This window comes from Ictidomys tridecemlineatus, chromosome 7, assembly GCF_052094955.1.
Source record: "Ictidomys tridecemlineatus isolate mIctTri1 chromosome 7, mIctTri1.hap1, whole genome shotgun sequence".
NCBI classification, from domain to species: domain Eukaryota; kingdom Metazoa; phylum Chordata; class Mammalia; order Rodentia; family Sciuridae; genus Ictidomys; species Ictidomys tridecemlineatus.
The window spans coordinates 18,997,414-19,023,558 of NC_135483.1; the positions used below are offsets into that span (position 1 = coordinate 18,997,414).

The 26,145-nt window shown below is 33.1% G+C and overlaps 1 protein-coding gene across 1 annotated transcript in view; it reads left to right on the plus strand.

The window, feature by feature from the left end:
• The window catches only part of Mrpl13 (mitochondrial ribosomal protein L13), a 37,833-nt gene extending 13,653 nt beyond the window's left edge, over window positions 1–24,180 (plus strand). The window contains exons 4-7 of the mRNA XM_013356248.4: window positions 431–491; window positions 6,024–6,110; window positions 12,864–12,985; window positions 23,986–24,180. Of these exons, the coding sequence (XP_013211702.1) occupies window positions 431–491; window positions 6,024–6,110; window positions 12,864–12,985; window positions 23,986–24,007 (292 nt within the window). The 3' untranslated portion in view covers window positions 24,008–24,180. The remainder of the gene's footprint in view (window positions 1–430; window positions 492–6,023; window positions 6,111–12,863; window positions 12,986–23,985) is intronic.
• Window positions 24,181–26,145: the final 1,965 nt, after the last annotated feature.

The following is a 26,145-nucleotide window of genomic DNA, read 5'->3' on the forward strand; positions in this document are numbered from 1 at the left end:
GGGGATTGGGGGTAGGAGAGATGGTGGAATAAGATGAACATCATTAGCCTAAATACATGTATGAAGACAGAGTGGTGTGACTCTACTTTGTGTACAACCAGAGATATGAAAAATTGTGCTTTATATGTGTAATATGAATTTAAATGCATTCTATTGTCATATAATAAATTAGAATAAAAAAATTTTAAATATAGTTATGTCCAGAAATTTTTCCAAAATTAGAACTATTTATGAAGTAATGAGAGCTGGCCACCTAAGAGAGCAGCATTTCAAATAGCACAGTTACTATTTTATATTTAAGACATTAATAAACAGTATAGTTTCCAGAAACAAGGATAATTTGCTAAAGTACTTAATCAAAAGTGAATGATCAATTTAAGGATACAGTACCATATCCTACACCCAGTTTTAATCTCTACTTTTTAAATAGCTACCCAGGTGGATTTAGACAAGTCACAGCTGCTCAACTTCACCAGAAGGATCCAATAGCAGTAAGTCTACTGAATTTTTTTATTTATCATCTAGGAAAAGATGGATTCATCTTCTTTCTCTTCTACAGATTCTTCACTTTAGCTATCTTACACAAGTTTTGATAAGTATTATTTTGATTGCCATTCAATTTGGTGTGTGTCCTAATTACTATTTATTATGTTTTACATTTAGCAAAGAATTCTAATGCATTTTTTTATTTCTTGAACCCTGCATATTTGCATAGAATATGAGTTTGCTGCAAATACTTTGAGGGGGTGGAGAGAGAGAGAGAGAGAGAGAGAGAGAGAGAGAGAGAGAGAGAGAGAGAGAGAGAGAGAGAGATGTGTGTACTTCTATGTGTATGTATATATATTTCATCAAGCATGCTAAGTATGTTGCTCCAGCCACATATTCTTACTGGCTTGTTTTTGTTCTTGTTTTATTATTTATCTGAAAGAGTTCTTTTGTTTTTCTAATTTTTAATAGATTGATAAAATCTCAATTTGTGGATTTAGTCATTTTTCCTTATAGGTTTGTCAATTTTTTTGTTTGTATAGTTTGAAGACTTAATGTTAGATAAACTTAAGTTTGAAATTATATATAATTTTTGTAAAGAATAGATCAAGGTCATTGTGTACTGAACTTCTTTGTCTTCAGTAATGATTTTTACTTTGAAATCTGTTTTTTTTTCTGATATTAGTACAGCTATAGCAGACGCTTTTTTTTCGTGTATGTTTGCCTCATATATTTTTTCCATTGTTTAAATTTTACCATTTCCTATTATAGGTGTGTTTGTTGTAAGCATCATGGAACTAGTCCTCCTAATCAAATCAAAGACTTTAAATCATTTTTAATATTCACCTTCCCTCCTAGCCTACATGCTTTATTTTTTTTCCATTTTAAATTATATTTAATTTATTTACCAATGTGTTTACATGCATTTATTGTTACAATTTTACATGCACAATTTCCTTTAATTTTCATGGTCATCCATGTCATAGTCCTATTTTATAGAGTAAGAAATCATGGTTCAGAGAGGTAAAGAAACTTGGCAAGGATCACAGCCAAAAGGGTGATTTCATTCAGCTGAGAAGTCTATATTTTAACCATTTATGTTCTTTTTTCCCCCTGGGTAAATATTATTTTATTCTTTTCTTTCTATATTCTACTTCTACTTGCTTTCTATATTCTTTCTATATTCTTAAAACTCTTTCAGTTTAACATTCTTGTTATTGTTTTATCCTACTTTTAATTTTTTAATGATTTTCTTTGCTTACAATTTCTTATTGTAACTCATCCTTCCTTCTGGGATCAATTTTCCTTTCCATGCATACTTCCCTTTGTCATTCCTATGGTTATATTCTCCTAATACTGAACTCATCTTTTTTTGTCAAAACTTTCTTCTTTATTTTTACTTTCATTCTTAAAAGATAATTTTGTTACACAATCATCCCTTGGTAACCATTGTGAATTGGTTCCAGGATATCCATAGATATGCAAATCTGCAGATGCTGAACTCCCTTACATAAAATAGCCTGGTATTTGCATATACCTATACACATCTTTCCATATACTTGACATCGTCTCTAGATTGCTTATAATACCCAATAGGATGTAAATAGTTGGCATACTGTATTGTCTTACAATGAATCAGAATAAAATTTTGTAGTTGTGATTTATTTTTCTTTGAAATATTGTCAACCCACAGTTGGTTGAATCTGTAGAACCTACTAATACAGAGGATCAGTTGCATATACAGTTCTAGGATGAACATTATTTCTCAGCTTTTTGAAGCTACTGTTTACATAGATTTCTATTTTTAGTATGGATAAGTAGGATGTTAATTTTTTTGTATGTACTGTGTCTTTCTGCATACTTTTAAAATCTTATTCTTTTTTTTGCTTTGGTTTTCATATATTTCTTTTGGGATCTTGTGTATTTTATTTGAGAATTACTGTGTTCAGTTCTAGAAACTTGTTAGCTCTTACATCTTTTAGTATTTGGTCTCTTTACTGTTTTTTCTTTCCTTTTGAAAAACTGATTATACTTAGATTTTTGCATTTTATTGTGCATGACTCATACCTCTTATATTTTATGTCTCCCTGTCTCTTTGCTGCAGTTTCAATAATTTCTTTAGATCTATGTACCAGTTCTCCAATTATCTTTTCACCTGTGTCTAATTCAATTAATCTTTTCATTGAGTTATCTTTTTTTTTCTTTTCTTGAAGTCTTACTATTTGGTTCTTTTTCAATTTTGTTGATCAATTTTGATAGTCTCCTGGTCAATTTTTCATATTTTAGTTCCCTATTATATTTCTTTAAGCATAATGTACATATTCTTAACATTTATATCTGACTGTAATATTTGTGGTCGTTGTGGATCTTCAGTCTATTGTGTCTGTTCAGGATAATTGATACACTTAAATATCTTGGAATTTCATCTCTGAGAATTCTTTGAAACATGTTAAAAATTAAATTTTTAAAAAAACGATTTACATAGTTGCTATAAAGTGCAGAGGGCTATTACCATCCTAAGACTTCTTTAAGCTAAACTTTAGACTTAAGATCTTGATTCCCATAAAAAGGTATATTTTGAGCCTCAAAACCTTGTGAGGTCACACTCACAGTGACAATTGCCTATCAGCAAAGACTTTTCAACAAATTTTAATTTCTCTACTGTATCCCCTGATACTGTCTTTCTGGGTAATATGTAATTTATGAGATTACTAAAGTATTTATTACTTTAATCTTTCATTTGAGTTATATAAAGGGAGAAGTGCTAACCCATATATCAATCTTCAATACGAATAAAACCAAACTTTCTATTTGTTTTACAATTTATTTTTCCTTTTGAAATTCTCAATAAACCTGGCATTTAATTATACTCTGGATAGAGAGAGTGTTTTCCATTTTTATGGACTATTTTAGCTTTTTTATTTAAATACATTCGTAAATGAGCAAGAGTGTTAGACTCTGAAGATATTCTATTTTATTACCCCAAAATAGTGAAAATATATATATACACACACATATATACACAATCATTTGTTTGTAGTACTGCCCAAAATTTTCTTGGTTAAGTATAGGGGAGGATTATTTTACTATAATGATGTCTGACATACCATTTAGAAGTTCTATGTTTTACTGTTTTGTATCATTCATATCTATTTTATGAAAATGTGCTTAGAGGTTGCTTCTTGAAGAATACTTAATATTCCGCTCCATAACTAGTATTTTTAGACTATTACAGGTCATTATAGTCTATTAATTTGACTTGCATTTAAAGTGTTAAAAGTTATAAAGGCTACTAATATATATACCATGTCTTACAACAAATTACAGTTTTAATCCTTTATAAATATTTTTAAGCTTAAAATTTAGTTACTGCTTCATTCAGGCATATTAGCTATACACTAGGAGGCAGTATAGTCCAACTTTTGACATTGAATAACATTAGTAGAAATTGTTTCAAATCATTTTTATGGACAAAAATTGAAATGCATTGAAGAATGATGAAGATTAGAAAATATTTCAGGGTTAAACTCATTTGCATTATTACTTCATAAAAAATTTTTTTGTTTGTTTTTTCTCTTGTATTTTGAAAAAAAATTACTTGTTAAGGAAGAGGTCACTCATCTTATTTCCAGTTCAAACATTGTGTTTGTCTCAAACAATAGACTCTGCTGGTAGCTATAATTTGCTAATCAGCATTGGTTTATAAAAAGGAGGATCTCATGAAAATAGAAGGACAACAGTGGATTAGAGGAATGGAATCTAGGGGAAAGGATAGAAAATGAACAGTAAAATGAAACTGAGTGTGCTATATACATTTATGAATATATCACAATAATCCACACTTTGTCTATTATTATAATCGCCAGTTTTTTAAAAAGTACATAAATAGAAGATCAGTAGCCGGAAGGTATGAAGGAGGAGGAGGGGAGGGAAAAGGGAAGTTCTGGGTAATGAAATGGAGCAAATTATGTTATATGAATGTATGAATGTCACAGTGAAATCCACCTGTTTATATATAACTACAATACACTAATAAAAATGTTTTTAAAATATTAACTTGTTAATTCAGATAAATACAACAAAATTTTACAATCGTGAAAAACAAATGTCATGTAACTCTACCAATACAATTACTATTATAAAGATATTCAGAGGATTTAGCAACTTGCTTATCCAGAAAAGATGCTGAGTAGTCTTAATATTGTCAGTTGTACTTATGACTTTTAAAAGATAAAAAAAAATTTAAAAAGTAATACCTAGATCAGTGCTGTCCAATAGAAATTCCCACCATGGTGGGAACATTCTGTTCACATTGTCAAGTATGGCAGCCACTAACCACTGGTGGCACTTGTCCACAGCTTCTTTGTTGAAGGAAATGAATTTTTAATTGCTTTTAACAGTATAAATCTACATTAAATTCTCTAGAACATAAAGTATTAACAGCACTAACAGAAAACATGTATGGTATGCCATTAGCTTCAGTCTGTACTAAGGCTTTGTCATCTGATTTGATGAGAGAAGAAAGGGAATAAGAAATTCTCTTACAATGCAACTAAATTCTAACATGTATTTAGTGCATTAACACACATCAAATTATACTCTTGAAATATAAATATAAATGATAATAATCAATTTAGCACTCCAAAAGTCTCTATCAGCACTTTCATGAAGAGTTTGCAGTATATTTGTGTACTACAAATATTTGTATATAGGAGGCCCCCGGGAGATTGTGGCTTAAAGGGTGAGGCCTTTTCTATACCAAATACACATAAAATCACAGACCAACAAAGAGAATAACTTAAAAGGGAGGAAATAAATCATGGAAAAGTTAGTTTGACATCTTGGGAACTGGTATGGAAGGGAAAGGGACTTTGTCATCTTGATAGATTACAGAGAGAAGCATATTATAGAGATGATTGCAGGTACTATGTGTCTGTTCTGGGAATGAAACTGGTTGGTTTGAATTCCTGTACCACCATTTTTTAGATATATAAAATTGGAGAATCTCTTTATTTTCACTGTTTGTTTTCTTATCTGTAAAATGAAACTAATTATAATGCCTACTTCACAACATCATAAATAAGATTTAAAAGATAATAAATACACTGACCACTGTACATAGAGTAACTTTTCAACTAATGTTAAGCATGATTTTTTTTTTCAATTTAACCATTTATTTAATGTGCTGCCAAGATTAAAGTCCTCTAACTTGTGTGATAGATTACTTGAGCCATAGGTTCTTTTATAAGCTTAGAGACGTTCTTATGCTGTCTGAATTTGGCACATACATGGGTTATTTTTAATCTCTTCTTTTTGTTTTTTCCTAAATAAACAATAAACAAATAAAGCCTGAAGAATAATGTACAAAGTAAAAGTTCCTTTTTATTTGCTTCAACATATTTATTAGGTCTGTTTCTTTCCTGTATTTATGCTGAATCTTAGCCACTAGTTTTCATCACCATCTGTTATTGTGTTTGCTTGTTTTCTTTCCCAAGTCAGATTTTTCTTACTGAGTTCTAGGTATATCTGTTTTTCAGATTGTAAAATTAGCTATTTATGGCATGCTGCCAAAAAACCTTCACAGAAGAACAATGATGCAAAGGTTGCATCTTTTTCCAGATGAGGTAAGTCAGTGGTCTTTGGTAATGATACCTTTCCTAAACATATTTTCTTTATTTCAAATAATTGCCATTGACTTAGTTTCAATAATTTTATCTCAACTTCTGACACATCTTTGTAATTTAATTTGTATATGTAAAGTAACTGTTACTCCTATTTTAAACCATAAAATGAGCCATCATTGAACTGAAACTCAAAATCTTACAAGATCTGTTTTTCTTATTGTTAGTAACCACATTATTTTGAACAAAGAACTATGAGAGCCCCTGTTAAATTGAACTGCTCATTAATAATTTCATTAACAATGAAAAACAGTATTAACTTAGTTCACTTTCTGTGTGACCAGTGGCAAACTTCCAGTAAATCATGAATTAATAACTTTGTGGTTGCTAATTCTTTCCTGTGATTTAACTTTAGAATTCTTGTTCTTACTCAGAATTTACTCAACTAAGAAGTACTTGAGGAAGAAAAAGTTTGTTTTGTTTTTTGGCAGTGCTAGGGATTGAACCCAGGGTCTTATGCATGCAAGGCAAGCACTCTACCAACTGAGGTATATCCCCAGCCCCCGAAAAAGTATATTTTTATTTATTAAAGTAGATAATTTTCCTCAGTAGTAATAATTCAGTGAAACACTAGAGGTTCTTTAATAAAATATTTTGAGTGTAAGCTCTGGAGTCAGACTGCCTGGATTTCAATTCATGTCCCATTATTTTTTGACTGCATGAACATGGACTAGTTACTTATTTTCCCTGATTTGTAAACTGTGAAATGAACATAATAGTAATACCTATTTCATAAATTTATTGTAAGGGTTATAATAATCTAATTGTAGAGTGTTTAATTTAGGGCAGTTGCTTAGAATAGTTGCTGTCATTATCATAGTTATAATTGTTGTCCTTATAGTTGTACTAGAAAAATAATATAGAAGTTTATTACAGAATATCAAGTAATAGTGATTGTTCAAGCTACTTATGTTCTTTCATATAAGCTTAAGCAATGTATGAGTAATTATTCATATTGAGTAAATTATTCATAATTTTTAAACAGGATTGATTTATTGCCTTTGCTTTATACAAATGAGTACAGTGATGCCCCACTAGTCATTTTACCTCTGATATAAAATGTTCAGGTACAGTATCATCATTTAAGGTTCACAAAAATCACAAAAATTTAAACTTCTATTTCTGATTGTACTTCACAGATTTTTTTTAGAATAAATATTATTAATGAATATTTATTCCACTTATAAGATAGGCTCAAGTATCAATGTTTTAAATATGTTTGGTAGTTAAGTTAAACAGTACACTACTTAAATAACAATAAATGTACCATTTTCCCTAGAAATGAACTGGTAAATGTTCAAATGAAACATTTTACCATCAAAGCCACAGGGAAACAGACACTTTGCATTTGCTCATGGGAATACAATATGTACAACCTACTGTCATTCTGTAAATTAGGTAATCTTTAACCAAAGTGCATACATGAAAAGATTCACCCCTGATCCAGCGATCTCATTTATAGCAATATATCCTAAAAATACACATGTATGGAATTATTTTTCACCTTATTTATAATGCAATAAGAAATATAAATAATGCTTATTGAGGAAAGTGGATAAACTTTGCTATATCCATATAATTGAGTATTGTGCAATTATTTTTAAAAATAACAGGTATTTCTGAAACTCAATAAGTAACATATTCCAAGTTATATTGTTACATGAAAAACAAGGAAAGATAATATGGACTACTCACTACCTTTTCTTTGGCTATATACATATATGTGCTTCTACACTCAGATGTACAACTATCTACTTATTTTTTTGCATAAAGAAACCAAAAAAATAAATGAGAAAATGAAGTTGGCTATTTACTGAAGTATGGATACAAAGAATTGGAAAGGAATAGGGGAAAGGATGAGATTTTTTTAAAGAATACCTTTTAGAGAATTTTTCTATTTTTGGTTTTACCATGTTAAAATTTTACATATTCAGAAAATAAAATAACCAATAGAAATGAGCATAACTAATGACCAGTTCATATGCTATTCTCTACAGAAGATTATAATTTCTGTATTGTTTATGATAGTAAAATAATAGGAACAGAAATTAAGGCTTAAAAAATTAGGAACAAGTATCAAAGGAACACAGGCAGCTTGAGGTGGTGCCCACTGACCAAATTCAGGATTTTGTGAGTCTGAAGTAAATGGTAATAATAACGGATTGCATTCATGAAAAACAAAAATCACCATGTTAGTCCAAAAATTTTTAAATTTATTATGATTTTTCTTCTCTTCTGAAAAAGGAAAAGTTCTTTATGGAAGAATGTCATGTAGAAAACAGGGAAGGAATATTAAGTTAGAAAAGCTACATTATCAGCATATTCTATAATCATTGGTTCAGTTTCAAAATGTCATGCTTCAGAGTACCAATTATTTTTTAAATCTTTTTTAATCAATTTTTTATTTATGACAGCAGAATACATTACAATTCACATTACACATATAGAGCAGAATTATTCATATCTCTGATTGTATACAAAGTAAGTTCACACCAATTTGTGTCTTCATACATGTACTTTGGATAATGATGTTCATCACATTCCATCATCATTTCTACCCCATGCCCCTTCTCTTTCCCTCCTACCCCTTTGTCCTATCTAGAGTTCATCTATTCCTCCCATACCTCCCTCCCTACCCCACTATGAGTCAGCCTCTTTATATCAGAACTCAAAAAGCTAAACACCAAAAAAACAAATAACCCAATCAATAAATGGCCCAAGGACCTGAACAGACACTTCTCAGAAGATGATTTACAATCAATCAGCAAATATATGAAAAAATGTTCATCATCTCTAGCAATTAGAGAAATGCAAATCAAAACCACTCTAAGATTTCATCTCACTCCAGTCAGAATGGCAGCTATCAAGAATACAAACAACAATAAATGTTGGCAAGGATGTGGAGAAAAAGATACACTCATACATTGCTGGTGGAACTGCAAATTGATGCAGTCAATATGGAAAACAGTATGGGGATTTCTTGGAAAACTGGGAATGGAACCACCATTTGACCCAACTATCCCACTTCTCGTTCTATACCCAAAGGACTTAAAAATAGCATACTACAGAGACACAGCCACATCAATGTTTATAGCAGCACAATTCACAATAGTTAAACTGTGGAACCAACCTAGATGCCGTCCAGTAGATGAATGGATTAAAAAAATGTGGTATACATGCACAATGGAATATTACTCAGCAATTCAAGAGAATAAAATCATGGCATTTGCAGGAAAATGGATGGAGTTGGAGAAGATAATGCTAAGCGAAGTTAGCCAATCCCAGAGGACCAATTATTTGAAAGGGAAAAGATACTTTTGCGTTAATGAAGTCTGTTGGACACCAACAGTGACCAAGTGATCCAATGTATTCTTTGATATGGGACAAACTGACAGCATGTGCTTCTTACTGAAGATTCAATATAAACTATATAACATTCACAAAAAATGTTTAGCCTGAATCTTAACAAAACAATCAGAAAAATCCCAATTCAAGACATTCTGAAACATAATTGACCTGAACTCTTTAAAAAACTAATTTCTTTTTTATGATTTTATTTTTTTATTAATTTTTTAAATTCACATATGATAGTGGAATGAATTACAATTCTTTTTTTTAAATATTAGTTGTCAATAGATCTTTATTTATATGTGGTACTGAGAATCAAACCCAGTGCCTCACACATGCTAGGCAAGCGCTCTACCATTGAGCTACAACCCCAGCCCCATTACAATTCTTATTATACATATAGAGCACAACTTTTCATATCTCTGGTTGCTAATTTCTTAAAGAAAAATGACAGAGGAACTCTTCAGATTAAAGAGGAGGTGGAAGAGTAAACAATAGAATAACTAAATGCAGCGTATAATCCTTGACTAGCTCTTGGATTGGCAAAAGTTTTATATGAGACAATATTAGACCAATTTAGAAAGTTAGAATATATGCTATGTATTAGATTAAAAATAAACTTTTTCATTGATGTTTATTTTCCTGAATATGAAATTGTATCATGGTTGTATGGGAAACTATCCTTATATTTAGGAGATATATGCTAAAATATTTAGGGTTGAAGAATTTGCAAATTACTCTTAAGTTACTTTCAGGTACATAAAATTTATGGATTACCTTCTGTGTGTAGATTAAAGGTTGCACTTCTCCCTCTTCCTGGTTTTGCATGTAATGCCTAAGTACAACTTTAATTCCTCATTTTACATCAATTTTATCCATTCTTTTAGCTAATTTCTATAATAGTAAGGAAATTTGAAAAGCTTATTTCAGTAAAAATTCCATTCCATTCAGCAAACATTTATTAGGAATCCACTGTGTTCCGGTTTCTGTGCTGAGTGAGCAGCTGACAACTTTAGAATTTATCTTTACAAATAATCCCAAAGAAGTATGATATATTCACAAATTGTCATAAATATAAAGCCAACATGTAGCCTCCCCTTATACAAATCAAAACTGAATGTTAGTTAACAATATTTCACATACCCAGGCATTCTCTCCTTTTCTGTAAACTTTTCTTGCATTACTGAGAAGTAATGGTAGTAAGAGAAGGGATATCAATATTGTTATAATAGTTTTTAGTGAAGAAACATCATTAGTATCTGTTGTGTTTTCTCCTACTGATAGTTACCCAGCCTATGAAAATGATAATTTTAAAAAGCCATTTTAAATATTAAATATTAAAATTTTTGCTATAGTAGTTTTTAGAACACACAACACAATTGAGCTCTGATTTGGAGGGTGGGGGAATACCGTGGATTGACCTCATGGGCACTTACCCGCTGAGCCTCATCCTCAGCCCTATTTTGTATTTAATTTGAAGATAGGCTCTCACTGAGTTACTCAGGACCTCGATAAGTTGCTGAGGCTGGCTTTGAACTCATGATCCTCCTGCTCAGTTTCCCGAACTTCTGGGATTATAAGTGTGCACCACTGCACCCAGTGAGCTCTATGATTATAAGGCTACTATAAAATTTTATTCTGACTCTCATTATATTCATTAGTCAGAACTATCTTATGTGATGTCATGTCCTTTGCTAGATATTTGATTTCCAATTGTAATATTGTTCTCTTCAGAGAGTTGTAATGTACTATGTGGTACTCCCTTTTTTGAAAATTTCTAGGTACACAACTTTTTTAAAAAAGAAAAGGAAATTGTCTATTCTCCTTGTGGAAATGCTCATAAATTATTTCCATGTTGATATCTTACCATTATTTCAATAGTCTCATAGAAATTAATTTACCCATCTAGTCTCACAATACATTTCCCTTTGTTAGTTGCTTTATTTTTGTGTCATGGGTACAGTGTGAATGTTAATTCCTTTGGTTACTATGTTTGTTAGTCAACTTTCTGTTACTTTAACAAAATACCTGAGATAATTAACTCAGAGAGAAAAGATTTTGTTAACTCATGGTTTTAAAGGTTCCTGCCCCTAATCAGTTGAACCCATTGCTCTCAGGCCTTGGTGGCATACCAGTAGGTAATGATAGGGAGCACATGACAGAGCAAACTATTTACCTCATCTCATGGCCAAGAAGCAAAGAGGAAGACACTGAGGTCCCATAATTCCCTTTGTGGGACACCCACAATGACCTAGGGACCTCCCAATAGGCCTCACCTCCTAAAGGTTCCACCACTTCCCTCTCAAGCCACCCTGGGGGCCCAAGCTTTTTACACATGGACTTTTGGAGAACCTGGCAGTTACCCATTCATTTTAATATTATTCCCTTTATGTAGTCTGTCCAATTCCTATGATTTCTTTTTTTATAATATCTCTTAGTTGACTTTTTATTCCCCAAATTCAGTCTTTTTTATGTCTTACTTTGGTTACTAGAATAGCTGCTGACCTCTTTTCCTTATCTTCTGCTTTTCCCCACTGCAGTCCATTCTGCCCACTATTGTCCGGCCAGTTTTCCATCTTTTCTCTTCGTTTTTATGAGCATGTGGGTATAGATGGGAAGTAGTTCTGCACAGAGGAAATGCCACTAAGAAAGGCAGTGCAGTTGAGTTCAATCAGTGTGTGAAAGATGAGGAGTGGTTAAGTCAGAAACTTCTGGAGTGTGGGGAGAAGTGAAGTCAGAGGCAAGCTAAGAGCAAGGATGCTGCTTTAGTTGAGGAAGTTTAGAGAGGGAGTTAGAGCTCCCTCATGACAAATTTTAGCTTGAGAGGTGACTTTTTGAGAAGAGTAAACCTTTAGAAGTCATGATCTCTGATTTTTCTTTATATACTCAGCACCAAACATAATTTCTGGTTCATAAAAAAAGTTCAGTAAATGTTTCTTTGATAAATAAACAGCCTAAAGATCCAGCAGATTTTCATTTTCAAAGTTTTTTTCTGGCAATAACATGAAGTACCAATTGAAAGGTAGTGGCACTGGATACAGTAGACCCAACACATCCACTCATCAGATGAGAAAGCATGAGAATGAACTAAGGCAGCACCTTCCTGTAATTGAAAAGGGAGGTAAATTAAATGATGTATTTTATAGACAAAGTAAAGCATATTGTTGTAATACAATTACTTATGTTACTGGTCCATTTTGCTTTTCAGAGATTTAGACAATGAGTTTTAAGATTATATTGTTCTCATCCTATAAACATCTTTTGCATATTTTCTAGTACTAAGTATTATTAACTTATTATTAAGAAAGATGTTTTAAGAAAATTAAGCCTCAAATGTGTTTAACATAGGATATTCCAGAAGATATTCTTAAGAATTTAGTGGAAGAGCTGCCTCAGCCTCGGAAAATTCCAAAACGTCTAGATGAATACACCCCAGAAGAAGTAGAGGCCTTCCCGAGAGTATGGTCTCCGTAAGTGTCTTTTCACCCATCTTTCTTCTTTTTTTATTTTTGAAGTTGAACTTGGTACCCTTGTTGTCTTCAGCTAAATGATAAGATCTTTTAGGGTAGGAAGAGCCAATTCATGTTTTTATTCCCTTGAGAACTCAGCAGCTACTACTTGCAAATAACCTCCAGATGTTAGATGTCAGAATCCTGACCATCTTGCTAGGTAAGTGCAAGGATGATTTCAGGTATTTCATTTGGGATCTCCCTACCTGGATAGACTATAGTCTTTTGGAATGATAAATGCATTGTCATCAACCTAAAACGAAGGAATTCTGTTTTTCTTATTGCTTCTTAAGCCAAGAATATCATCTAATGAAAAGTCATTAATTCTGGAATTTTAGTCTTGATCCAAATAGAAAAACAAAATCTTTTTCCTCTCTTCCATACAATTTCCTCTATCTAAAATCCATAAAGCTGCTAAGATTTGACAGGCTATCCCCTATCTAATTGTTTCCAGGCTTCTTTGCCTGGGATATACAGACGATGCAGCTCTAAATGTCACTCCTCAAACAGTGCTTCCTGTAGTGTTTAAACTGGTTTAGTCTCCTCATTGTAGAGTCTCATTGTATACTTTGCTTTTCATTTGCTGTGTTTATTCTAATGTAGTCAAATATTTGTGTGATTATCTGCTTAATGTCTAGATTTCATGAGGGAACTACATGCTTGTCTTCTTCAGCTCTGATTACTGTACCCTACACGTTAAGTATCTCTGATTACTGTACTCAACAAATATTTGTTGAATGGATTAATGCAGATGCAGGATCTCCATTATCAGCTTTTATAAGTGAAGTTAGAAAAGAATATCTAGAAGATATGAAGTAAAACACACTTTTTTATAGTATAGAATAATATATTTAATATTTATTTATGTATAATATATATTTAATAATAATATATTTCACTATATAGAAAATCTCATTTATTTATATTCACATGTATTATTTATCACTGCATAAATAGCAATAAAAATAACAAGGTGGCCAGGCACAGTGACACATGCCTATAATCCCAGTGGCTCAGGAGGCTGAGGCAAGAGAATTGCAAACTCAAAGCCAAACTCAGCAACAGCAGGGTGTCAAGCAACTCCGTGAGACCCTGTCTCTAAATAAAATAGACTCAGTGGTTGAGTGCCCCTGAGTTCAATCCCTGGTACCAAAAATAAATAAATAACTAATAAAACATTTACAGTGTGCTTTACATGGATTAACAACCTATTTCTGAGCAAATTCATGAGCATTATATTACAATTTTTATCCCTGTTTTTTTATGAAGGAAAAAATATTGGCATAGAAGATAAAGTAATGCCTAAAATGATGTAATTGTGAGTGGTGGGTTAGGTTTCAAGCTGAAGATGACTAGCTCCTGGGTCTTGCTTCCAGCTACTCTGCTGAGTGCTCCTTGTTAACAGTGATTATCAAATACTAAATGTGCCAAACAAGACAAAGTTTTGGTGATGTTCTAAGTACTGAACAGCTTTAAGGGTTGAGGAGGCATCATCTGGTTCAGAATTTATATCCCCAACTCTTCATACTTGGCACATTGTAGGTCCTCGATAAGTGTTTTCATTCTGAATCCGTTTCCTTGTCTGATTCAATATCTTCCACTGTGAAATGGAGCTAATTCATTTATTAGAGGATTGCAGTAAGGAGTGAGCTAATGGGCACAAAAATGGAGTGCACTGGAAATGTTCGCCAGGTTTTGTGTAGGGAATATTTTTGCTTTTACAAATTCATATTGTTTTAGCATGCTTGCTAATGTATTTTATATAAGAGCACCTAAGTTATAAGCCATTCTCAAATATTATGTTTTGATAAACTATATACTAAAAAAGAATTTAAAGTAGTTCTTGAAGTTTTGGCATGTTACCTTCCTGTAACAAATTCTGTAAATATAGGTATGTCACATATTCTTAAAGATATACCATCATAAATGAGTGTATATTCCTAGTCAAGAGGGTTGTTACACTTTTTTTTTTTAACTAGAATTACCAAAGGTGCTATTAAATATATGACCACAATATGAACTTTGAGTTTTATTTATGTATGTATATATGTGTGTGTGTTTGTGTGTGTGTGTGTGTGTGTGTGTGTTTATATAGAGGGGGGTAGAATGCTGAAATGTGCTTTAAATCAGTTCAGTCAAAGCAGTGCAATCATATACTAACCATTTACAACAATTTATATTTAGTGTTATTATAATCAAATGAAATCACAACACTTATTTTACTTAGCAATTCTTGCTGTGTTTTAAAACAAACTGAAAGGTGACTGTTCATTATGTTAATAGAATTAGGAAGGGCTTTTAGAGACTTAGACAAACTTAGAGCTACTTGATGAATTTTTAGTTACTACCCCAGGAATGAGTTTTTTTTTTTTTAAAGAGAGAGTGAGATGGGGGAGAGAGAGAGAGAGAGAGAGAGAGAGAGAGAGAATTTCAATATTTATTTATTTAGTTTTCAGCAGACACAACATCTTTGTTTGTATGTGGTGCTGAGGATCGAACCCGGGCCGCACGCATGCCAGGCGAGTGCACTACCACTTGAGCCACATCCCCAACCCCCGGGAATGAGTTTTCCTGTCCTTTCTTTTCATTCCAGAGTTCTCTGTGACAGGAATATGCATTAGACACCAGGCTTTCCTTTACACTTTATTAAAATTGTGATCTTTTCTCATTACTTGTCACACAACATATGTTACCTTGTGTTTCCAGACTAATAAAGTGGATATACATTTACTGAAACTTAAGAGTATATCACAGTATAGGTATACTAATCATTTAATGCAAATAATTCAGAATGTTATTCTCCTTGCATATTGCAGGTGACATCAAGTCCAGTTAGCTTGTTACATGAAAATCATGTGACCAGGAAAAGAATAAGTCATTTTTGGTTCACCAAAAACCTTGTCTAAGAAATAGATGATCTTTCAGTTCAAGACTATTCATTTGCACTTTCTGCAATAAGAAAGCTTTATAGCTGAACTTCATATAGAGTTACTGGCCACATGTGGCTCCTGAGCACTTTTACCATGGCTGGCGTGAGTGAGGAACTGAACTTTTTATTGAATGTGATTTTAATAAATTTAATTTCAGTAGACACAATGTGGGTAGCAACTTACTGGACCATATCACCTTCATTGTTTATTATTTCCTAAAGGTTTTATACTTTAGAATTAGAATTAAAATATCTGATACACCAGGCCATTCAGTGCATTGGAAATGGAATTTCTCATTATTGGAAGGCTTGCCTTTACAGGAGGAAATATAGTTTCTCCTTATGGAGGAACCTACTTAAAATATGCTTTTGCTCCACCCAAAATAGCTAAGCTAAAAATATAATCTTCCTTTGGAATGTACTAACTGGAATTTATTCAACATAAATCTGATGATGAATCTGCAGAGACTTGACTGTTTCCTTAGTAATAAAACTGAAAATATATTTATAATATAAATGTATACATCATCATTGGTACTTTTGTTAACTTTTGGTAAAAGGAAAGCTCATTGACTTTTCTATTAGAGGTTGGAAACTTTTGAGCAACAGCAATAATTGTCAGGCTAAGCTTTGAGTCCTGTAGATGATTAATAGAATTGTTTTAATCTTAATTAAAACCTACCATAGTTGGGAATTTAAATTATTTTAAGTCACTGACAAAGCTTGTATATTTGCAGCTCTAATTTTAACATATGTTGTATTTTCTTTTGCTAGTTATTAATTGTGCAGTCGTTTTTAAAGTAATGGGGAAAAACAAAGAATGGAATAGATATTTATGACAAAATTATAAATAATTTCTTTAAAAGTTATTTTCCCATATGGGTAGTATTGGCCATTCATCTCACTTCTTCAGTTAGTGAATATATATTTGGCATATTAGTATTTTTTACACTTCATGAATATATGAATTTTGCAAGAAAATGTTATGATATATCTTATTTCTCTTGATGGTACAGAGCAGATGTGTGTTTTCCATGAGTAAGTGGTGATATGGATATTACACTTAGAATTTCTTTTTATGAAAGGAAAGGAAAAACAATAGGACTGTCCTTTCATTATAGTTCACCTGCCTAAAACTGTTAACTTTTAAATGGATAACTCATTTTAATACTACCAATAATTTTCCCCATAACTGTTGCAATTTTACCAACACATTACAGAACTCCAACTATCATGAAAATTATAATGCTATCACTGTAATCAAAATTTTTTATTATGCAGACTAAAAAAAACAGGTTATTTAAACTTTTTTATTTCCAATTTTTATGAAATTATGAGGTGAGATTTCTTCTTAGGAAAATCTACATAGACGGGCAATCTCAAATTGCTTCTCATTATGATTTCTTACTCATTAATTCAGTAATGCTTTATTTTAAGCAAAACTCTCAACCTTTATAGAGAAACTTAAATGTGAAAAGTTTCAGTATTAATGAATGTTTGAAAATACATATTTATAATGAAAATCCATATTCCTGGTGTTTACTTTTTATAGAGTGTGTTACAAAAGTGTGCCTGCAAAGGAGAGATGGGTGGAAAAGATGAAGGTGTGAGGATGGCCATGACTGGCCCTGTAATTTTCTTTCCAGTGGTTAGGATTAGGATTAGAGTTCAATAGGCACTCCATCCAGCTAGGTAAAAGGAAAGCAGGACTCCAGGAGCTGAGAACTGTAACCCTAGAAAAGGGCACTGTTGAGCATTCTTCAGTCTGCAGCTCTAGAAGAGAATAAGGTAGTGCATGCTCCTTAATATGAAAGCTATTAATCCTCAAAGTTTTAAATAATACTGACCAAAAAATTGTACCTATATTTTTAGAAAGAGTGCTTTAGATCAGAGAGTTAAAACACAGTGAAGAAGGATTTTTACCTTTTCCAATCCCATAAGGAGCTGGGGTCTGGACAGCTTTAAGATTTTCCATAATTTTATGCTAGTCTAGTCAGTCATGTGGCATTTTCCCAGGAGATTTAACTTAATTTGCTGCTCTTTACAGTCAGAAGTTATTAGCTGGACTTAGGGAACAGGTTACTTTCCAACTTTCCCATCCATTTCAACCAGCTCAGCATTGGCTTAAGCCATAGACCTCAGTATTTCCAGTGCTGAGTTTGCTAAAATTAGGTATTCTAAGTGGTAGTGTTCTTTGATATGATCAGGTCAAGACTAGTTGTTGAAATAAAAAAGGAATCTATTTAAAACAACAAAAAAGCAGATCATTTACAAGCCCTAGTCAATATAGATTCTGATTTTAAAAGTGATAATTGAAAGTAATGGCACTTCCTTTCCAATTTAATTAAAAAACAAATTTGAATTTTAAACATGATAAACAATCATGTGATTTTAGATTGTTTTAAAGCACAATGTGATCAGGGTATGAGAAAGCTCAGTGCCTGACGGAAATGTGTATAAAGTACCATCAATGAAATTTACTCTTCCCTGTCCAGCTAACACATTTAAGAACCATGTGCTGTACCAGACTGCCTGGAATGGTTTATTCTACGTATTCTGTCTGTGCAATATAAGTGACTTAAAACTCAATTAAACTGACTTTTTATTGTTTTTTCAGACTATGTCACTGTTCAGATTTTATTGTAGTCTTTTAAATGGTGTCTAGAATAAGTATTATACTAACAAAGACCAGAACTAATGGAGAAGAAAATATTTTTGAGATTTTTTAACCTAAGTTATGCCCAGTTTCTTAGATTTACAACTGAGATATGAATGCTTCTTTTTTTAGAAAATAAATTATTTTAGGACTAATATATTGTCACTAATTTAACTGTAGTATAAACATTGTGCTAAATAATCTTGTTTCCTTGTATTTGCAAACTACATACATTCTTTCCACCAGTATACAATATACACTATAATCTCTTAAAGTTTTTTTGAAGTCAAAAGATTCTTTTTAAAAATGATGCCATTTTCAGAATAATATAAATGTGTTGACCTCTATCATTTCCATATTCTAAATTTGAATCTGTGCATTTCTGCAGTGTGCCTGTTAATTTAATAGGTGTCAGGTGATGTTTTGCATAGAGACATGTGTGATAAAGGATTTACCCTACAAAACAATTACAAAGATGTGGTGTGATTTGAACAGTTAAGAGCAATTTCAAGGAAACTAGAATATTTTCTATGGCTCAGACAGGCCCTTTTGATGGTGTTTCCTCATTCAAAAAAAGTAATTTTCTAAAAAATTATGTTGTTTAAAGGCAATTTTCTGTTGGTGATGAATATTATTGGCCAAATAGATTGTTGCTATGGAACATTTGCTAGCTATGAAAAATACAGAAAATGAATTAAAGAAAATCTTATGTTCGATTATTCTTGGAAGATTCAAAAATCTTCCAAGTATATCGTAAGTACACATGAAAGTGGAAACTTTTACCTTTTTCTTCAAAGGTCAAAATATCTGTGTGCATATGATTAATGAATTGTATAAAATCTATTATATGTTATAGCCATATTATATATTATATATATTACATATTAATATCTTTCTGTTAGGAAACTCTTTTTCTCCTGACACTACTCTACTCCTGTAGCCATAGCAGCACCAGACCACTCAATAAATATGTGTTGAATGAAAGAATGCCTGAACAAATAGATGGAATCAAATTCTCTGTAAAAGATAGAAATTGATTTTTAATTAATTGTTATAGTTTATATTTATATTTTGGTCTTTGCTGCTTTTTAACACTTTCTTAATAACTTCAGCTAAGGTACAATTTTTCCTTAATAGTCTGCTCTAATGCAACTGATATATATAAATTTGGATACTTTTATTACATATCTAAAGAATGATCATGGTAATTTTGTTAAAATGCAACCTGTATTTCTGCTGAGGAGTAAATTTTTATGATTTTCATCAAAACCCTAAAAATAAGTAGGCATTAGCTTTCTGTAAAGGATTTGAAATCTCTCTCCAAAGATTACCTAAGATCACTTTAAGAATGCTATTACCATTAACAAATACATTAACATTGCATAATGCCTTTTAAAAGTTGATAATTGGTTATTTCCATTGAAAGAGTTACAGAGAATTAGGACAAAAGTACAATACAAATTCACCCATCATCCTTCTGGCAGAAACTCAAGTCATTTTAGTAAAGTTTCAGATATTTAAGCAGATGAAAAGCAGCACAATGGATGCCAGATTTTTTGCCTTAAAAATTACTTAATGTAATAAAAAGATTAGGCAGATTTCAGGACAGAATAGGATATGTAAGCAAGATAATCTGATAATTCAATTCTAGTTATTTATTTTTACCACGGGGGTCCCCATCTTTTAAAGAACCTAAATATAGTGAAATTTACTTGATACTAAAGGTACTTAGACTACAATTTAATCTCTCTTTGATGATGGACACCAAAGAAATTTCAGTAGTCAGCCTTATTACAGGTTATTATCACTAAGATATGTATTGTATCAGAAAAACACAATACTGCATGTGAATGTAGTCCTCTGTTAGTAAAGAGCCAGGAAAGATACTTTATCTCAAATGGAGTCACCTCTAACTGAGGAAGCCTGTTGCCTTTTGTTAGGCACAGCAGAGTGTTAAAAATTGACTTTCTGAAGTGCTTATTTTATTTTTAAACTTTGTCAAGAAATTGTTTCCTTCTGCCACCAAGGAGCTCTGTCCAAGATCTGAGCTTAACCCTTGCTAGAGAGTGAGGGACGTGAACCAGCATTTTGTCCTGTGGAACATGTTAGTAATATAGAACCATGAACCTGCTGCAGAATAAATGAAATCAGAGATACATTTTTACTTGATCTGTGTGCCCACTCAAGTTTGAGAAACATCAAAGAAAATAGCTCTTCCATCACTTTTTTATATTATCATAGGTTTTCTTCTTTTAGTGGAAGGGAGTAAGCAGTGCAAATAAGTTTTATGTGTGCTTACTTTTGTGTTTGAAACAGAAAAAGAGAGTCATTTTTAGTGCAAACCTCTTTTCCCCACATGGGAACCTTCTGAAGTCATATGATGTTGTTAATTTCCTCCCCTACGAAAGGATGTTTCTAGCTATACTAATGTCTAGAATCTAGTCCCATGGCCATGACACTGTCCCCCCCATCCTCTCCTTGAGAGCATCTAATTATCAGAAAAAAACCTTGATTATGTGTCAGGAGGAAGAGGAAAGGATGGATTTGTAAACAAAGTGGCATAACAAAGGCAGTAGCTATGCTGCATGACAGGTTACCAGGCATCCACACTCTGCCAAGCACTATGCTTGTTGCTGGGAATGAAAGATCAATCATGATGGGACTCTGCCACCGAAGGAACTGGCAGCCTAATAGGAGTCAAATGGAATAAAATGGCCCTTGCAAGCACTGGAATCACGTGATCTGCCATCAAATCCCTGCCATCTGCTTCCTAGCTCTGTATCATTAACAAGTTACTGAGCCCCTCAGCCTCAGTTTTGTCAGTGCAAAGTCAGTTTAATAGCAATGTCTTTCTTTCAAAGTGGTTGTGAGGATAAAGTAAAATAATTAACCTGAAGTAGTTGCTACACTTCATGACACCTAATAAACATTCGGCACAAGTAAGTAAAAGCAAATATAATTTAAGAAACACTGTGGTAGAAGTACACAAGAAGTTTTCTGGGAATCACAAAGGAGGCCTGCCTGGCTTAGAGAGGGAAAGTAGGGAAAAGCTTGCCAAAAGATGTAACCTTTGAGGTGAATTTTAAAAGATTAGTCAAGTTTGCCAGCAGAGAAAAGATAAGAGATTCCAAGCAGAGGACATTTCAAGTACCCGAGTCAAATCCAGCACTGCAGAGGTTTTTATCTGTGAAATAGCAGGCAGTGTGGAGGGACTAGGGTGCAGAAAGACAGGATATAATAAGAATGACTCAGAGAGGTTAGCTGAGGCCATGTCATGGATTATATGTTTAATTCTGGAGAAGTTGAACTGTGCTAAGGCAAGAGAGGGCCTTTGACAGTTTTAAGCAAAGTCACATGATATGGAGAAGTGAGATGGAAGACAAGGAATCTGTTAGAGATTTATTCCTCCCTGTCTTAGTTCTCTTAAATGTCAAACTCAAATTTCTAGCTGCTTACTATGTCCAGATTCCATCATGCTCAAAATCAATCCTGTCCCCTATCCTGAAAAATAGCACAGCCATTCACTGAGTTCTTCAAGCTGAAAATTAGTAATTGTCTTTGAATCCTCACCTTCTAGTAGCTCCTTCTTCCCTCACCTCCCTGGCCCTTTCCCCCCCTTCCCCTTTCCACCCACCCTGTAGACCAACTGTTGCTCTTTGCTTCCAAAATTCTGAACCTGACCTTTCTTCTCACTCACTACTGCCACAGCTCTAACAGAACCCTCATCTCCATCCTCCTTACTTCCTCTTAAAAAAAAAATATCTGCTTGTAGCAAATCAAGGCTTCATCCAGCTCCACTTGCCTTGGGGTCAGTATCCACATGCCCTTATCTAGCAGATTACACACTTCTCCCACATTTCTAATTCTGCTTCTAAATTCTACTAAAAGGTGGTATCATCATTTCATTTTGACTTAACAAATTAACCTCTGTTGTGGAAACAACTAGTGACTGACCAAACACATTTAATTTTATTGAGTGGAATTGCAGAGATTTCTTGTGGGAAATTAACTCAGAAGATTTTTTTCCAGTTGCATCACCACCAGCTCCTTTGCAATTATGTGAACCAGCTGGATAAAAGAATAAATTGCTTCTTCAAATGTACTGGTGTCATTTAACTAGAAGCTGCTTTAGTTGTATTGAGTCAAATAGCAAAGGTTAAATGGGTACACATTGGGGCCACTTTTAGCTATCCTATCCCATTTTCATTTCTCAGACTTTGGTTGCAGTTTTTACATTTGGAAAGAGATTTCAAAAATACAGTGACAAAACTCTGCAGTTTTCTCTTGTTGTTATAGATGGCTGATATGGTAAAGCATACCTGGCTCGCTTCCCAGATCAGTGCCTGTGGTCCTCAGCTTAACAATAAAACAATTTCAAATTAATATAGCTTTTTTCCTGAGCCAGTAGACAGTTGGTCTTCTTAGCTGGGCTATCTGATAGCTTATGAGTATTCCATTTAAGAAAATATACTGTAAATGTGGAAATGGAATAGATAAGTCATTTCAGGGCAAACAGAGTATACCTACTTTTTAAAAGAACTCAAGATATTTTTATAGTTGTTTCAAAAATATCTATTTAATGTAAATGTTACTGTTCTCCTTCAGAAAATTCTACGAGAGCTTAGTAACTACAAATATCCAACTGAAAGACAACAGAACACTTTAAATTTGGGGACAATTTATAATTTCTTATTCTTCCTTTTCTCTGTTATGATTCTGTTCTTTGTTTTATCTATTGTTAGATTTAACACTTTCCTAATTTTCCTTGTTTTAATGTGTTCTAAAGGAAGTGACTCTCAGGTTTCTATTATAAAGTATATAATACTTAATACTTTACTGTAAGTATATAAATGAGGGAAAATCAATTGTACATTTGTAAAAATATCAAAGGCCTGGTGTTTAGATATTCATGTTGTTTATGTATCATAATGAAAATTAAATCTAGCAAATGATAAAATAATATAAATAGGGAAATTGCACATTTAAAATCTGCATTTGTATGGCAAATCTATTTTTTATGTGATTTTAAACTCCTGAAGATTACAGTGAGAAGAGTTTAATGAGAAACTGTTCAAAAGTGAAGCAGAGGATGTAAATTATTCAGTAACTACATACACACACACACACACATACACATAGGCACAAGTTGACCTTGTGTTTTCAAAAGAACTTCAGATTGTCATTTAAATTTTCTGTTTTGTGATGTTTTGGCTTTAGTGTTTTTTACCATATATTTAGATGCAATATTTGTAGAATTTTTCAATGAATCATTGCTTTCATTGTAAATTGGAGAAATAATCTCCCTTCCTTAGTTAGAAAAAAATAATGATTCATGAAGAGATTAATGTTGATTATTTTTTTTTTAATGTCTTTCAGGCCTGAAGATTATCGGATCTAAGAGAAGGAAAATTACAGTGAAGTGATTTAGGCTTCTTCCTGATAAGTTTCTCTGCCCTAGAACAGTGAAACAACTGCTTCAGGAAACTGCACTAAGGCTCGTTATTTTATAGAATTGTTTTGTTATGTAATGATTGAAATAAAACTGCTTCCTGGTAGGAAGTACCAAAATAATGCCCATCTCTGAATTTTCTCAAGTTCTAGAACACTCTTCTTGTGCCCCACGAAGAAGCGCCTCCTTTGTTTTTCCTTTATTGGCTATTCTGTCTATCCTCCTGTCCAGCTAAGCTCATCCTGTCTGCTCAGTACGGCAGACTGTCATCTTTTTGTGTGTCCCATATAGCCTTTTGGTTTCGTGACTCCAAAATAACAGAATGCCTGTCTACTCCCTAGAACTCTCCCTGACATACCTGTATTGCTGTTTGCCAACTCTGCACTGTTCTCCATATTCCCTCTGTTGGTTCTTTTCACCTCGATGCTGGACACTTAGATTGGAGTGCTGGGGTAAATATCCCTAGAAGAATATCCTCTCTAGAAATTAAGATGTCAGTGCATTTTTATGGTGGCATTTTTGTGGTTTTTCCTTCTCTTTCCCTATCTTACCAATCAAGGAGTGACTTTCTGATTTATTCAGCAAACATACTGACTGCTGCTATAATGCCAGGCACAGTGCTAGGCACTGGGAAAACAGAAACCACATACGTCCCTCATATCTCTCCATTCCCTACCAAAGAGCATATAGTCTATTGTGGAGTAAGAAGCACCTGCTGTGTACCAGGAACAGCTATGTCATATGAGTTAGTTTATTTAATCTCTACATCAGCCATATAATAGACAGTTTTTTTTTCCCCTATTTAAAATTAGTCACACAGAAAGTAGTATAGTTTAGATCAGAATGTCCTAGATCCTCCAGTTAGAGGCTTGGGCCTCGTCATGGTGCTATTGGGAGGTGGTGGAAACATTAAGAAGTAGAACCTAGCAGGGGTCTTCCACTTATTGGGAGCATGCCCTGGAACAGGAGAGTGGGACCCCAGATCCTCTTCATCTCTCTTGCATTCTAGTCAGGAAGTGAGCAGCTTTGCTCTACCACATGCTTCTTGCCCCAAGTCCAAAAGCATCAGGGCTAAAGACCAAAGACTGAAACCTTCAAAGCTGAGCCAAAATATACTTTTCCTTTTTATAAATTGGTTATGTTATGTTAAGTATTTTGTTACAGAAACAGCTAACACAAATTAACTCGGCATGGTCACTGAGGTAAAGTGGTAAAACATCCTAATAATTACATACCCTGGGAAATACAACCACAATAGCCAAATAAGAATCACAGCTCACCTGAGGGAGGAAGAAACTGGACCACTAGAATAGCAGTTCCTACCAAAGTAAAATGAAGAAACAGCAGAGAGCTTCTTTGCTTCCAGATTGAGGACTGAACCTAGGGGTGCTCTTAACCACTAAGCTACACCCACAGCCTTTTTTATTTTTATTTTGAGATGTGGTCTCTAAGTAGCTGAGGCTGGCTTCAAATTTAATCCTCCTAGCTCAGCCTCCTGAGTCACTAGGATTATAGACATGCCACCATGCCTGGCCAGAACATTTTTTCAAGTAATAAATTCTTACAGAAAAATACATCCTAATTTTTCCAAAAATTATATGATGAAGTCATTGTTTATCAGATAAGTGTGTTGCATTATTGGTTAATGTCAAGTAAACATGAAAAATGCCATTCTGCTGAACATAATGGCCTGGGAAGAATAAACTATACCTGATATTATCCATTTTACCCAAGTGCACTATCTGATTTAACTTGCTGTATTCCAACTCTCAGCGTTTGCAAAGTTTTGATACAAGAGAAAATGTGATGTTAATGATCATGTTGATCATCATAGGAAACAACATTTAAAAACAAAAGAAATGAGCTTAATATTAACTTCCCAATAATCACCTCCTCTCCAGAGAACTGACAACTGAAAATCACTTTCAGAGGGTTGGAACTAATACTAACCTCATACAGGAAGAGATCACTTTGTGTCTTACAGTCAAATATGGGGCCAGACTTTTTTAATGGGGAATACTTAAAGCAATAAAAGCTGGGTTTCTGTTTTAAGCCAGTTCAAATAAATGAAAAACAGGACAATAGGT